The sequence below is a fragment of the Borostomias antarcticus genome (assembly GCF_949987555.1).
Source record: "Borostomias antarcticus genome assembly, chromosome: 10".
Taxonomy (NCBI): domain Eukaryota; kingdom Metazoa; phylum Chordata; class Actinopteri; order Stomiiformes; family Stomiidae; genus Borostomias; species Borostomias antarcticus.
Genome location: NC_140243.1, coordinates 18,405,432 through 18,421,431, shown reverse-complemented (window position 1 = coordinate 18,421,431; position 16,000 = coordinate 18,405,432). Strand labels below are relative to the sequence as shown.

Genomic DNA, 16,000 nt, shown 5'->3' with positions numbered 1-16,000 from the left:
ATTTGTAAACAGAAGGTGCTAAATAAATAAATAGTTCCAAGGCTTTTCTTGTTTCCTGTGGGGGCCAAGTCCATTCAATCAGCTGTACGTCTCCCTGAGCTTTTTCTCCCTTCGCCATTGTTGGTTCTATTCAGGAACCCAGACATTCAGGGATACATCTCTCGGCTGTATTGTTGCCATGGTGCTCTCTCTCTGTCTCTCTCTCTCTTCTCTCTCCCTCCCTCTGTCTGTATAAACACCACCACTGTGAGAGGTCACGTAGGCACGGTTCTGAGCATCTCTCCCTTGACTAGTCTCTCTTTGTAGTTACTACGTGACTCACCTGTGCCCTTGTTTGGGTTTCCATTGTGTGAAATTGCGTCGTTTGTTGGGGCGCCTGCAAATCGTGAGATAACATATTTGCAAAGAGAGCTGACTCTGGGAAACAGCAGCGTGTGTGCGTGTGCACGCGCGTGTGTATGCGCGCGGGTGTGTGTATGTGTGGAGAGGGAGGTCTTTGTAGCCAACTGTATATTGTTTTATTGCTTTAGCCTGTGAAGTGGATGAAGTCAGCCATACTTAGGGTGGCTCTGTGTTTACGGTCTGTGAGCAGTTAGTCTGTCAGCAACTGACAGGTTGTAGTTTGTCGGCGTCACTCATCGCGCTGGCCTTCCTCTGTGGCCCTGTAGAAGAGAGAGGCAGAACAAGCCCTTCATTATAGTAAATACAGCACGTCATGTTTAACACGTATTGCTGACACACTGACATACTTTCAACATCGAGACAAGGGTACAGACGAACGCCGCGGTGCATCGTGTTGCTGCCAACCCACTAAATAGGCCAAGACTTCGCACGCACAGAAAGATGCCCGTCACTCAAAAACATTCCACCGAAAAGCCGTCGACAGCCTCCTTTTTGACACTGTTCATTATAAAACACGGACCGCCAGTGAGAATAAGTAGCGGAAAATGACGCTTTAACGCTCTATGCTTCGGAGCGCGGACGCAGGACGCGAGAGGAAAAAGCACACGGCTGAGACGAGAAGCCGCGTGTCGTAAAAAAACGGCGTCGTTAACCAAACATATTCGAACCGTCGGCTTTGTCTCGTTCGAACCCCTTCTGCTGAGTCTCACTCACCTGGCGTGGCTGTCCGAAATGACCCGGGTGCCTGTGGGCGTGGCCTGGTCGGTGAAGACCGGCGTGCACGTGCGCATTGCCCGGGTGGCGGTGGTGTGGGTTGGCGTGCACGTGCGCATTGCCCGGATGGTGGTGGTGTAGGTTGGCGTGCATGTGGGCGGCGGCGGTGGCGGCGGCGTGCCGATGGTGTGGCTGGGGGTGTCGCTGAGCCATGGGCAGGTTGACGGGAGGTCTAGGGGGGAAAATCGTTCGGTTCGGAGATGGGTTCTGGTTCCGTTCCCTCGGCATGGTCTGGAACTGGGCTAGGGGGATGACAGGAGGGGGCGTTGGAGGTTTCTGCCCCCCGGGGTTAGCGGCCCGCGCCGGGGGTCCGGCGGCGAGGAGGGCGGCCTGAGTCTGCTGGTTGCGGTTGTGGAAGGGGTTGTGGGCGGTTAGTGTGTGAGTCTGCAACGCCGTCTGAGTGAGGCTACCGGGGTTATCCTCGCCGTTCCTCGCGTCCGCCATCGCTCTCCATCCCTGTGTGTTCTGCGTCGCCGCGGGGGTCCGCCCGGCCCCGTGCTGCGCCGCCGCGTGTGTCTGCGGGAAATGGTTTGGGTCCGCCAGAGTTCGGCTGTCTGAGCCTCCGGGTCCCTGCGGCGGCGGCGGTCTCGGTGACGAAGCCGATCCCCGGGGCGCGGCAGCGCGGTCGGCAGATTGCAGCTGGCCGCCGGGGGGAAACGCCCGGGGGTTGTGGGTGTGTGGCGGCGTCTGCCCGGGGGCCGCCTGGCTCTGATGAGACACGGCTCCGCCATCCTGCTGTGTAATCGCTCTTTGTGTGTGACTGATATGCGTGCGGCCCCCCGCCTCGGGCGGAGTCACGCTGCGACCGTTCTGGATGCGGGGGCCAGTCCCCTGAGAGGGGGGGAGGGTCTGGCTCTGTCTGGGAGCGCTTTCTCTCCGAGGGGTGGTCTGGGAGTGAGCTCCCGGCGGCGGATGTCTCCGCCGACGGTCACCGGGCGGCGGAGTGGTGGGCTGGGATGTGTAGTCGGTGCTGTCAGAGGCGGACGGGGACCGGTACGGAGACGGGGAGCGCCCCCTGGTGGCTCTGCCGTTGGGGTACGACGGCGTGCCCCTCATCTGGTCCCATGGCATCTGGCGGAGGCGGGAGCCGGAGCGCGGTGTGGCGCCGCCCGGGGCAGAGTTGGCGTCCGCTGGGTCGGCGCGTCTAGCCCGGGCGTCGGCCGACGACGGGTCCTGCTGGTAGGTCTGCGTGTCGGCGTTTCGCTGCACGGTGTGGGTGTGACCGCTGGCGTGCGTGTAACCAGTAGGAATAAGACCGGTGAGCGCTTGAGGGCTAGCGCTTACACGACTGCGACCGGACCGTGGAGAGCCGGCATGATACGGCAAGCCGCTTTGCATCCTGGGATTCGTATGCTCGGTCGGTATAGCGTCTTGTCGGTTGTTATGGTGTTGAACAGCACTGTGACTATTTACAGCGTTGCCACTCTGTATTGTATTGACCTGTTGGTTATGAGGCTGCTGAGGTTCCCCGTTCGAGGGTTGGTGGGGTTGACCCACGGACGGGTATGAGTTCAGGTTGACGTGCACCGTGGGTAGCTGCGCATTGTGGTTCTGCTGTGGCAGTGTGTTGAGGTTGACGTGGACCGTCGGGGGCTGGAAACCACCGTGGGTACTGCCAGCCTGAATGACAATGTTGGGATTCTGCTGCTGTGCGTTCGGGAGCGTGTTGGCACTCTGTGGCACTGTGGGTAAAAAGGGATCGTGGTTGTGCATCATGCCATCGCGTGGGTATGAATTAGTATTCTGGTGAGTGTTGTGCGGAAGCCCATTGTGCTGGATATGCCCGTCGTGTTGAAGTGTGTTGGTGTTTCGAGGGCCATTCTGCGGCAGCGCTTGTGCGTTTCTGAGGCCGTCGAGTGGGTGTGTGTAGAGGTTGTTGTGTTGGTTTGTGTTGATATTGTGGAGAGGTGGGTTAGGCTGTTGGTCTCGGTCCAAAGCCCTTGCCTGAGGCAAGTGTGGATCTGGATCCTGAAGGAGAAAAAGAAAGAGAAAGAGAGAGAGAGAGAGAGAGAGAGAGGGACGGAGAGAGAGAGAGAGAGGGAGGGGGGGAGAGACAGAAAAAGAGAGGGGGTGAGAGGAAATGAGTAAGTAGTTCAATAAATACTTGTAGGTTCCATCAAGCAACCCACTGATCCCACGAACGGAAAATAGGTCTCTTACGTCTCTTACGATGAGCCTGGGTTGAGGTTCAGACTTTGGAAGCCTTCTCAGTCTTAGGTCCACTGTAATAAGCAACATGTCAGCACAGTGTCATTAGTACTATGCACAGCGCTGCTCCGAGGTGACCCACTAAGACATCACAGTGACATCATTGCAGTATAAGAACATGAGAGCCACACACACGCACACACTGAATTAATAACCTTTCAACCTGTATACTGTACTTTGTATATAACCGTTTTTTTTACTTCTATTTATTTATAATTTATATGTATTTCTGTATTTATATTTTGTTGTATTGATTTTTGTTTTTGCACGGCTCCCTTGCAAGAGAGATCTTTTTCTCAATCGGCCACGCTGCTTAAATAAAGTAAATTCCAAAATGAAACAGACTCACCATTCCTCCAGCGCAGAAGCAGTATAATGGCTAGGATGAGGAGGATCAGAGCAACCACACAGGCAATCACGATCCCTGCCACTGCCCCTCCACTGAGACATGTACCTGGGACACAGAGAGAGAGGGATGGAGGGAGGGAGGTAGACAGAGGGATGGAGGATGGTAGAGAGGGATGGAGGGAGGCAGAGAGAGGAATGGAGGGAGGGAAGAGGAGGGATGGAGGGAAGAGAGGGGGGTGGAGGGAGGAGGAGGGAAGAAAGGGATGGAGGGAGAGGGATGGAGGGAGGAAGAGAGGGGGATGGAGGGAGTAGGAGGGAAGGAGGGAAGAGGGAGGGAGGAGGAGGGATGGAGGGAAGAGAGAAGGATGGAGGGAGGAAGAAGAGGGATGGAGGGAGGAAGAGAGGGGGATGGAGGGAGGAGGGAAGAGAGGGATGGAGGAAGAGGGGGACAGAGGGAGGAAGAGGGGGATGGAGGAAAGAGAGGGATGGAGGGAGGAGGAGGAATGGAGGGAAGAGAGAGGGATGGAGGGAGGAAGAAGAGGGATGGAGGGAGGTAAAGAGAGGGATGGAGGGGGAGAATTAATAATAATAATGAGTCTGGCTGAAGGAGCCAAGACAGACAAAGGAAAAGAAGAAGGCAAAACGAATTTTGAAAAACTATGATGAAGTGCAGCCAGAGTAGAGAGTGGGGAGAGATAGCGAGCTGAGAAGACAGGGAAGATTAGTGAAGACAGCTCAAAGTCATTAGAAGAGAGTTCCACTTTTATTGCAACAACGTTTTGGACAGATCCTTCTTTTCTAAGGAAACCTTGCCAAGGCCCGAATCAGTCTAGAAGTGGCCAGCAGCTGCCAAAACTCACCAATAATAACCAGGTCAGTTTCTTGCTTGGATGTGCCCCTCGTGATCGCGTTACTGGCCACGCAGCTGTATCGGCCACTCTCATTGGTGGAGAAGGTCTGGATGCTGAGCACGCCGCTGTCTGGTTGGCCGGAGGCCACGGGCTGCCCGTCATGATTCCATGAGAAGGTGGCAGGGGGCAGGGAGTCAGACACGCAGGTTAGCCGGACCGTCTGTCCCACCACCAAGTCCCCTCTCCCCACACACTCTGCCGGTGTGGACTTGGTCAGCTGTGGGGTGTCTGGGCCATCTGGTTCAGAAGATCGAGGAGACAAGACAGATTACTGCTTGGAGAAACACTAACTGGTGTCCTACAGAGGCCTGTGATATTAACATTAGCTACTGTGGTTTATGGACGCTAACGCTGGCTAAAATATACAAGCTCAAGCCAATAGCATTCTCATTAGCTACTGTGGTTTAGGGACACTTGTTAACTGCTAATAGTTTTGGTATTAGATAAGTCACTGACTGGCTGTTAGCTCATGCTAATACCACAAGTATCAATTTATAGCACAGGCTAACAGCCAATCAGTAACTAAACTAATACCAAAAGTATTAGCAGTTAGCAAGTGTCCCTAAACCGCAGTAGCTAATGTACCAAACCACAGTAGTTAATGTACCAAACCGCAGCAGCTAATGTACCATGTACCAAAAGTATCAATTTATAGCACAGGCTAAGCCAGTCAGTGACTAATACCAAAAGTATTAGCAGTTAGCAAGCGTCCCTACAGTAGCTAATGTACCATGCACCAAAAGTATTAACGTATAGCCCAGGCTAACAGCCAGTCAGACTCACAGTAGACGGTGAGGCTCCGTGTGTCGGTGCCAGCGCTGACAGGGTTGCTAACGGTGCAGGTGTAGTCCCCGGCGTCGCCCCTCCTGGCCGGGTGGATGACCAGGGAGCCTCGTGAGATGACGACCCTAGAGTCAGAGGAGAGGGTGGAGCCGCCTTTGTCCCACTGGACGCTGGTCTCCGTCCCCGCTGTCCAGGTGCAGCTCATGGACACGTTCCCCTTCTCCAGGGCCACGGAGGGGACGACCAGACTCACCCCTGCTACGGCGTCTAGAGAGAGAGGGGTGCCAGATGTTCATATCGAATATCGACGCAGGTCTTATCTATATTTCAACAGGAGGGAAATGTCTGCAGAGGTGAGGGAGTACGGAGGAAGAGAGACAAAACAGAACTGCAGGGATTCTAATTCTGAACCCCAGGAGACTGTTTGGGACTGTGTGAAAACCGCCAACAAGGAAACACAGATTAACACCAAATGAGCCTATTATTATAGTGCCTTTCATAGTATAATCACAAACTAAGAGGGATGGGTGTGAGCATCACAGATGAGTCTAATAGAGAAGGTAACGCACACCAATTATACTTTTATGAGGTGCTGATTACTGGAAACGTTAACTATTAAAGAAAGAAAGGCTCCAGGCTCCATATGCATACGTTTTAATAAGAATGACGTTTCGGTCGTGTGGCCTTCTTCAGATTCAAATTTGTTTTGTTTTTTTCCATAATGCATACGTTTTAATGAGAATGATGTTTCGGCCCTGTGGCCTTCTTCAGATTCAAACAATAGTGACCCAAGTGCTGGCCTATATGGATCTAACTAGTGGCACACCTGCTGGTGATAACAATCAATCTCATTAATCACAAACAGGAAGGCTACTACAGCCAATCAAATCACACACAAATAGGAAGGCTGCTCCAGCCAATCAATACAATTCCATTATACAAGTCAAAAAAGAAAACATGTTAAATCATAAATTACATGAGGTTACTAATAGATATTCAGAGAAGTTAAAACATCAGCTCTTCAAGCAGTCATCATAAACAAACAACTTCTATCTAAATATCTAGTAAAAGTATAAAACAAACAACTTTACAGAAAGTGCATCACAGGTAACATCTCAAATCATAGTCCACATTTAATCCATGGGGAGATAGAGTTCTCAGGTGATGGATCCAATAATGAATCTGAAGAAGGCCACGCGGCCGAAACGTCATTCTCATTAAAACATATGCTCACTTTCCTTCTTTTATAATCACAGGTGAGAACACAGATAAAAATCGGGGAAGGGGGGGGGGGTTCATAATTTCCCCAGAGACCACTGTGGTGTAATCAAAATAACCGAGGGTTGAGAGAGGGACAGGATACAGACACGAGCACAGATGATGTACAGAGGGACAGGCGGTGCCAGCGTTAGTGGAGAAGCCCGTTAGCAGAAGGCCGAGGTTGGAAAGTTCTAGAGAACAGAAGGGTTGAAAAGTTCTAGAGAATAGAAGGGTTGAAAAGTTCTAGAGAATAGAAGGGTTGAAAAGTTCTAGAGAATAGAAGGGTTGAAAAGTTCTAGAGAATAGAAGGGTAGAAAAGTTCTAGAGATTAGAAGGGTTGAAAAGTTCTAGAGAATAGAAGGGGTTCGGATTGAAAGGTGTGCGACAGCAAACGGCAGCAGCGTCAACAAACAAAAACAATGCAGGAATTCCAAACTATCAAGCGACTGTTATAACTGTTCACTCTTGCATTCTTCATTATTTCCACTGACTATCTCGTGTTTATCCTCCCTCTCCTCCTTTACATTCTCCGTCGCTGTCCTTCCTTGAGCTTTTCTCTCGTCCTCCTTCAATGGATTTCTAATCGGTTTAGTTCCATGTTTCCCTGTCACTGCTTCAATCAATCAATCAATCAATCAAAGCTTTATTTGTATAGCGCATTTCATACCCAGAGGCAACACAATGCGCTTTACAGGGGGATACGACCCACCTCTACATATTCCAGAGGGAGCAAAAAAACAAAACAGTAATCACCCGGGGGCCAGATCACTTCACTCCCTCCCTCCCTCCCTCCCTCCCCCCTTTCCCTGTCACTGCTTCACTCACTCACTCACTCACTCCCTCCCTCCTCTTACCAAACACTCTGAGCTGTATGGACCTGGAGTTGCTGCTGAGGCCGGTGGTAGCCAGGGGGTTCACCTCCACCGTGTAGTTCCCCGCATCCCGGAGCTGGGCGCTGGCGATGCGGAGTTGGGTGGCGGTGATGGTCACCCTGCCCTGGTACTGGGCCACGACGTTGACCACGGCGCTGCCCGCCGCCCACAGCCCCAGGGGGGTCTCGCCTCCCGGGTACTTCCAGACGATGGACAGGACCTCGGGCACGGTGAGCACCGTGAAGACGATCTCGGTGCCGCTCTGCACCAGAACCGGGTCTGTCAGGAACTGGATCCGGACGGGGTCCTGGGTGAGGACCGCAGGGGGTAGGGCTTTGGGAGGGTGATGAGAGGGAGTCAGTGAGGGGGGGAGATAGAGAGAGAGAGAGCATGAGAGAGAGAGAGAGAGAGAGAGAGAGAGAGAGAGAAGACAGACTTTTCTCAATAGGTTTGCATTGCTCTGTTTGAACAGAGGCAGCGAGAGAGAGAGAGCCAGACTGCCATCAAGAGGCTTTTCAATACTATTTACAAGCACATAAAGTAGCTGGGAACCTTCAGCCAATGAATTAAAGTGAATCAAATCAATACGTTCGGGATCAGTCTCAGTGGACTGGCTTTACAAGCTGAGCAGTGTGAAGCCGAGGCCAAAATGACAAGGACTAATATTGAGACAGATTGCATGAGCTTCTCTCTTTGATCAATAGCAGTAAAACGACAGAAGTAGTTTAATGCCTAGTTGAAAGTACCAGGGGACCAACTAGGGCTTCAACAGAGCTGGACAGAGTAGCTATGAGGCCGGAAGTAGACCTCCCCCTGAGTAACGCTGTACGAACCATTATCACATTAAATGAATGTTGTCAAGCCGGTTAAGCAGTGACTTTTGAACATGGCTTGGGACTTAGTGTTGCTATCCAAAGAACGTGACAGCCATGAAACATTCCCAGTTTAGAAAACAGAATCGTCATAAATGGCTAGTTTCAAATGAGAGGTTTATTTACCTGCCAAAGACAACACGATAGTAAGCAGAGGTAGGTTCATGCTTTGGTCAAGACGGCCTGTTGAGAAATAAACTTTAAACTTTAAAACAATGATTATTATGTGCCTCTTTATATAGGAAAAGAGCCATTAGCCATTTACTGGTTAGGACAGGCTACTGTCTCTATGCTGTCTATGAGGACCAGCAGCTGAAGAAAAAAAAAAACTCAAAACATGCAAGAAAAATTTACACTCACCAAAGAGTTAATGTCTCCCTTCATGTTCCAGTTGTAGAGTAATTGTTTCAGATGTGCATTCACTTCCTGTTTGGCATCCTTACCTGTGGAGAAGAGACAGACCTGTCCTTAAAGGGCCAATATCACCAGGGTGTGTGAAGCCGTTGTAAAGGCAAGAAAATAAAAACCAAACCATCAAACAGAATGACGCCATATTTTACTGCATGCACAATTCATATGCACCAGTATGTATTTTATAGATAGATAGATAGATAGATAGATAGATAGATAGATAGATAGATACTTTATGGTATAATAATATTTTATATATATATATGGGTCCTATGTTGGTATTATTATTAATTTCCACTATTATTATTATTTTCCTTGACTTGGTCAAATAACTCAAAAGGTCCATGTGATGAACATTTATGACACCTAGTATACTTGTGTCTTTCCTCACAGGGAACAATGATTTTAGGTGAGTGAATGTAACCGGGTTGGATTTGTTAAACTCACTCCTCAGTGTAAATTCCACCCACATGTGATGAGCAACACCTGTGACGTGGGCATGGAAATGGGCACTACTCTATTGTACCATGCTAAATTGACTGCACTTATATAGCTTTTATCCAAAGTGCTTTACAATGGCCTCTCATTCACCCATTCAGACACACATTCACACACCAACGGCGGTAGCTGCCATGTAAGGTGCTAACCTGCTCATTGGGAACAATTTGGAGTTTCCCAAGGACACTTCAACTTCATTTCAACAGGAGGAGGCGGGATTTGAACCGCCGATCATTGGACGACCCGCTCTACCACTGAGCCACATCCGCCCCCATGTCGATGCAGTTGCAGTGCTTGTGGGTCCTCTCAATTCAATAAGTGTTTGTTGTCCCCAGAGGGTAATCCAGGTGCAGCTTTGGGCACTTACAATGTGTTATGAATGAATAGACTTTATTATCCTACCACAGTATATCAGGAGTTCAACTTGGCCTGTATTAGACGAGTAGTCGCATGGCAAGTGGTACTGGGACTCCTTTGTTTTTCGCCTGGTAGTTAGGCTACACAGCCTGGGAATGTTGGTTAGGGCCCACATTGCTGCTTGTAGCTATATTATATCATGTTTTTTAAGACCATTGCATGCGTATTGTATTTCATTATCACTCCTCTCATTACTGTCTCCTCTGCTGGATTAGTTTTGAATGGCAAATAATGCATCAGATCATTTCAAAAAAAGAAAAGTTGATCCAGGCACTGAAATCGAGCAGTCGGGAGGGAAGTGATGATGTTAAGAAAGCTTTTAATATACCGGGCTTACAAAATTAAACATGTTGACATGTTTCGACCTTGTCGGCCTTCATCAGGACATGTCACTCACCCAAAGGACCCATGGTGTCCGCTGCTGACTCCCGCTGGCAGCTGTGCCCGGCACAGACGATGACACAGAGACAGACGACACGGGCAAAAGACAGCAGCGGACAAAAGGAGAGGATCATGACCGAGCCGCTGCCGCGCAAATGTCCGCCATAGACACCCGTTTGAATTCAATGTTAAAAAACAGGGCAACTGGCGTGGCTCGCCCCACGCAGCCTCATGAGACTTGCCCCCACAGATCCATTGGGAAAGGCGCTGGTTTAGACAGCGGTGAACCCGCCTTCCCAGAGCCACGACAAAAAGCACAAGACACAACAGGTGCAAGCGAGCCTCGCAGACGATAGAAGGCACACGGCTCCGTCCTCCAGACCACTTTCGGCACGAAAGATGTGCCTTACTCCCACCACCACCACCAGTGATGAGGACTGTCAGCGCTCTCAAGTCTCCTTTTGTCCGCTGTAGAACACGATACCAAAAAGCTGAGGAGAAAAATGTGCTTCCTATAACAGGAATAGGGCTTGCTCTTCATTCTACACTAGAAAGTCCATTGTGAAATGATTGATTGTGTTTTTGATGATGGTGTGTATATACATGCCTCATACACCATGTTGAAGCCACTTGATGCAGTGTATCATAGTGCTCTGCACTTTGTAACTGGTGATGGGTTTCTTACACACCACTGTATTTTATATGAAAAGTTGGGCTGGCCCTCTCTTGCGATTCGAAGAGAGCAACACTGTCTTCTGTGACTGAGACTGGTAAGATTACACCCTGTGCTTCCCGTCTCAGAAAAGCATATTTATCATAGTTTTGCAACACATTTACGCATGCTCCATTGACTTCCATGGTAGCTCGGTGAGAGCCTGCATTAAAACTGCAGCTGGCTCAATACTGGAACTATCAATATTATGGTCTCTATGTTTCAGGTTCATGGTAGACAGACTACAAATAGAGTTACATGTCCAAAATAGTGCACTACCCCTTTAAGCTTTGTACTGTATCAGTTTGTGTGTGCATCTTCTCTCTCTCTCTCTCTCTCTCTCGCTCTCTCTCATATTAACATGACAGCTGGGCAGATGTGATGGCAAGTTACAGTACATGATGCTCTTGGTCTGGAAAATTCCCTTTATACTGCGACCACACTCTGTAAATTTCTCTCTGCATTTACTTGCAATAAAATGACTGAATGCTCTGAATCAATTTGAATGTGAAATCTATACTAACTCTCCTTCCTCCTCAGTGTCCAATCCATACCCCTTCCTGTCAGTGATCTTTCCATACCAGGGGCCTCTGCATGTGGCTAAGGGAGGCAAACTGGCCCTGCAAGTCCAGTTTGAGAAGACCCCAACAGAGAGGATTGAAAGAGTGACATGGGACTACAAGACAGAAATGGGACAGGCACCAAAAAGGCTTGTCCCAGACAACAGTCCTGATCAGCAGGGGACAAAATGGGAGCTGGAGAAGATGACTGATCTCAGACTCCGATTATGAGTCCACCCTGTCACTGACCAAGATGGAAATCAGAAATCTGCCACAACATGACAGAGAAGAGTGAGAAAAATATGCTGATTCCATTTCTGGCAATTCTCAACAATTTGAATAGTAACTTTTATCTCAAATCAACAATACTTATGAGACAATAGTTTTTCATGCATAGAGTAGATCTTTTGATCCCTGAGAACTGCCACTTTATTATTTCTATACAATGTTCCTGTAGCAATGGCACTCTCTCTGTTGAGGATCCATACCCTCGGTTATCACACGGAGCAGTAACATTGCATATGGATGTCTACAAAGACTTCTAACTTAACCATGTCCTTCCCAGAATCTGCTCCTGAGGCATCCCTCTCTCTGCAGTTGTAAGGTGGCCAATAGCGTGACACAGTGGGACTGCCCAACCTTCACCTGATTGGTGGATGGAGAGGAAGTGTCCGATCAGACAGCCAAAATGTCTGCAGACGACAATCGCCACCTGTTTGAGATGAAAGACCACATCTACACATGTGTTGTCAAGAGCAGGGAACCAGTGTCACCGACTACATTACTGGTAACAATAAGTAAGCAATATGTTGAACTTGTCTCTACACGTAAGCTGGAAACAAATTACCTCCCCTCCATGACAATAACAGACCTCATTCATATCAATCTATTCTGTTTGCCGCATAGCACCTTCACATGCTATTGTGTTCTTTTAGGAAATGTTTCAGAAGGTGCTGCTGGAAATAATGGAGATGAAGATACTCCTATGACATAACCTCAACAATAACTTTTGAGTGGAATTTGATCATCTCATCTCAGTGTATTTTACATTTCCTAAAAGAACACAATAGCATGTGAATGTGTATGTGCCTAAGCAAATAGAATAGTTGGTGTTGCAATTTCATTGCTTTAAGATGTTGAGGTAAGTTTTGACCATATTTTACCACGGGCAATTAGAATGTTTGTTGACAAATTGTGAGACAATATTGATCTATTGTTCTGTTTCAATTGCAGAGTAGATATTTTGAAATGTGTGAGTGTGTTCTTTTTAGCATATTTAGCATGAATGTGATGATCAATCTTGAAAAATGTTTATGTGTTTTGCATCTGGTCTTGCAAAAAAGGAAACATTGTAACCTAATTGTGCGACACTACATGTAGCTTCCCCAGAGTTAAAAAAAAAAAAACATGGAGAGGCAGCGTTCAGTTTTTATGCTCCACATATCTGGAACAAACTTCCAGAAAACTGCAGGTCTGCTGCAACTCTCAGTTCTTTTAAATCAAGACTGAAGACTTTTCTTTTTGCCGCTGCTTTGTATTAAATCAAATAATTATTAATTGCATTTCGTTTATATGACCTTTTATAATGGGTTTCTTGCACTTTGTCTTGATGCTTTTAATGTCTCATGTAAAGCACTTTGAATTGCCTTGTTGCTGAAATGTGCTATACAAATAAACTTGCCTTGCCTTTGTGATTCTGATAAACTGAGAGAACAGGTGACATGAGGACAACAAAGCAAGATGAAGAGCTCCCATTTGATCAATGAGCGCCACCTATTGACCAGTTATAGAATCACCTTTCTACCAGCAGCAAATAGCCAAAGCTTTATCAGTCAAACCACTCTAACATTTCTATAGCTAATTTATTTATCAGTGGGAGAAATATTGTGAATATATATGCTAATATTGTGAATATTTTCTTCCAGCTGAAGCATACTCATCATAGTACATGGAAGCCAAACAGTAAAAAACAGCTAATTTAAAGCCTGTTCTCAGCAAATCATTCTAACATTGGTGGTCACTTGGTCACTCTCATTTAGTGTTCCATTAGGCCTGCTCATTATGCACAATTGCCAACTCTGTCCCACAGTGTGTAAATATAAAGTGTCAGACTGTAACTTGGAGAGATGGAGGTTGGAGGAGGAACAGTCAGAGTGTGATTGATTTGACAATAAAGTTTAAGTGGTGGAGGCATTTGCTGCAAAGGAAATTGCTCCGCTTGAAAACAAGGACGTCTAGTTACCTCGGTCACTGTTCAGCTGAAGCTGAACATCTCTGGAATCCCTCTCTACAATCTACGCCTACGCAAATACAACGAAAATACAATCAGTAAAATGTTTTAGCTCATTGATGACAAGGACTAACACTGAGACAGATTTCATGAGCTTAATCAATAGCAAAAGCAACAGAAGTAGATTGATGTTCCTAAGTAGGGGATGACGTTGAGTGAATGTTGTCAAACAGGTGAACTTTGGCTCGGGAGCAGATTCCAAAGAACGTGACACCCTTGAAACCTTCCCACAGTTTAGAACATGGAATTATCAACTAGTTTCAGATAAGACGTTTATTTACCTGACAATGACAACGATAGTAAGAAGAGGTAGGTTCATGCTTTAGTCAAGACGGCCTGTTGAGAAATAAACGGATTATTATGTGTCTGTCTACATAAGAAAATAGCCGCGCTAAATACTGTCTAGGATACGGACCATCTATGCTGTCCATGAGGACCTGCAACTCAAAACATTAAGTTAAAAGAAAAATGCACACTCACCAAAGAGTTCATGTCTCCCTTCATTTTAAAGTTGTAGCCTACATTGTCACATAGCTTTATGGTTTGTTTACGTTCAAAAGAATCTTGCCTTCACTTCCTGTTTGCCATCCTTACCTGTGGAAAAGAGACACGCCTGTTCTTAAAGGAGTAGACTAGTAAAGGGAAAATCATGTTTAGCCCTGTTTTAAAGGGCAATGCTCGTTTTTGATAACCTGGACCTTATTTACGACATATTATAAGTTTGACTCACCGAGATCACTTTTGTGTAGTTCGGAGGCCTGTAGAAGAAATTTAAAATCCAGCGCGAGCCAGTATATCCATGTAATGACGGTGGACGGGGCAACGAGAATGCAGTTTCTCAAAATCTATTTTCGGCCGCTAAACTGTTGTTTTCATCAATCAGATTGGATGAATGGACAGTTGAGATTCCTCAACGCGAGGCATTGTAGTGGTTTTCAAATACGGGGTCTTTAGCCTCTGTAATATGATCTTTACACGCCTTTCCCCACTTGCTCCAGCACGCATGCGCACAGGCCAGCGCGCAGACTGGCTATTCTCCGGCTCACATTCTCTGCGCTACGATCGTTGTTGGTGCCGAGAATATTGTCGTCGTCATTCGTCAGCAACAATCCGATCGTAGCGCAGAGAATGTGAGCCGGAGGTCCAGGTTGTCAAAAACGAGCATTGCCCTTTAAGGTTACTAATGATCATATACAATGGTTCAGATAAAAAAAAAAAGTTGACAAAACTAGCACTTTTGAGAAAGTCTGATAATTGCTCTACCACCGTTTAGGTCATACAATGGATGTGGGTGGGCACCGTGAAAAATCATTAAAAAACATGTTAAACTCTCGATTTCAAAGACAAGAAGCTCACCAAGGGGGTAATTGGTGTTACGCGAGAATCAGTCTCCCTTCCTCTCATGAGTTTTAATGTTGTCTTGTGTCGGTATCTACTGTAGCCTAATATTAGCTAGGTAACTTCATCTCTCTCTCTATCTCTCTGTCCAATTAAAGAAAATAGGCTAAATGTTCTGTAATATAATCATTATACAGTAACAGTGCAATATTGATTGAAAGCTTCTAACTTAGCCATTCCCCATAATTCTACTGGGTTGCTGTAGGTAGGCTAATGCATCTTCATCACAGTGGCAACTTACAGCCCCCCCTTTTCTACTGTGATGACTCAGTGACAGAAAGCATATCAGGTAGTTATTATCACAAATGGACAGCCTATCTAATATAAGTAGGCCTACTTGTTACCATCAGCTAATTTTCTATAATGAGTGGGCATACAGGCTAATGGACTTAAACAGTAACAGACAGTGAGATTTTAATTGTAGGCTTCTAACTTAACCATTCACTCTACTGGATTGCTGTAGGATAATGCGCATGTACACAACATCACCGTGACAACCTACAGGACCACCACCATCTACTGTGATAAGTGTGACAGGAAAGCATAGCAGGTACAGTTATCACAAAGGAACAGCCTATCTAAGTGCTTGTTACCATCAGCTAGTTTTCTATAGTGTGCGTGTGTGTGCGTGCGCGCACGTGTGTGTGTGTGTGATTACATTACATATCACACCATTACATATGACTTTTGCTATAGCTCCTAGTAACTTGTTTAGAAAGGAGATGTCCTTGTGAGTTCTGGCAAACAGTAGCACTGACCTACATTAAAGTCACTTGGTATTCAGGTATTCTGCGAAGGTTCTCCAAACCGCTCAAGGTGGTGTGAAAGAAGGGACTGCCTACCTACTTGACTGAGGACTTTGTTATGTGAGTCACTGAGTGAAAATAACAACACAAAAACGTA

At 47.1% G+C, this 16,000-nt stretch overlaps 1 protein-coding gene and 1 long non-coding RNA gene across 2 annotated transcripts; both read right to left on the bottom strand.

Annotated features, from left to right (window-relative positions):
- Positions 1 to 232: 232 nt before the first annotated feature.
- Positions 233 to 4,702, bottom strand: LOC311314629 (uncharacterized protein). The gene is made up of 5 exons (XM_084445057.1): positions 4,593 to 4,702; positions 3,734 to 3,838; positions 3,337 to 3,398; positions 1,117 to 3,144; positions 233 to 662 (listed from the first exon to the last, which is right to left on the bottom strand). The coding sequence occupies exons 4-5, from the start codon at positions 2,890 to 2,892 to the stop codon at positions 636 to 638; spliced, it is 1,803 nt and encodes a 600-aa protein (XP_084301183.1). The 5' UTR covers positions 2,893 to 3,144; positions 3,337 to 3,398; positions 3,734 to 3,838; positions 4,593 to 4,702; the 3' UTR covers positions 233 to 635.
- Positions 4,703 to 7,808: 3,106 nt separating this feature from the next.
- Positions 7,809 to 8,874, bottom strand: LOC311314569. The gene is made up of 3 exons (XR_014630641.1): positions 8,791 to 8,874; positions 8,557 to 8,613; positions 7,809 to 7,891 (listed from the first exon to the last, which is right to left on the bottom strand). It is a non-coding gene; the product is annotated as an uncharacterized lncRNA (long non-coding RNA).
- Positions 8,875 to 16,000: the final 7,126 nt, after the last annotated feature.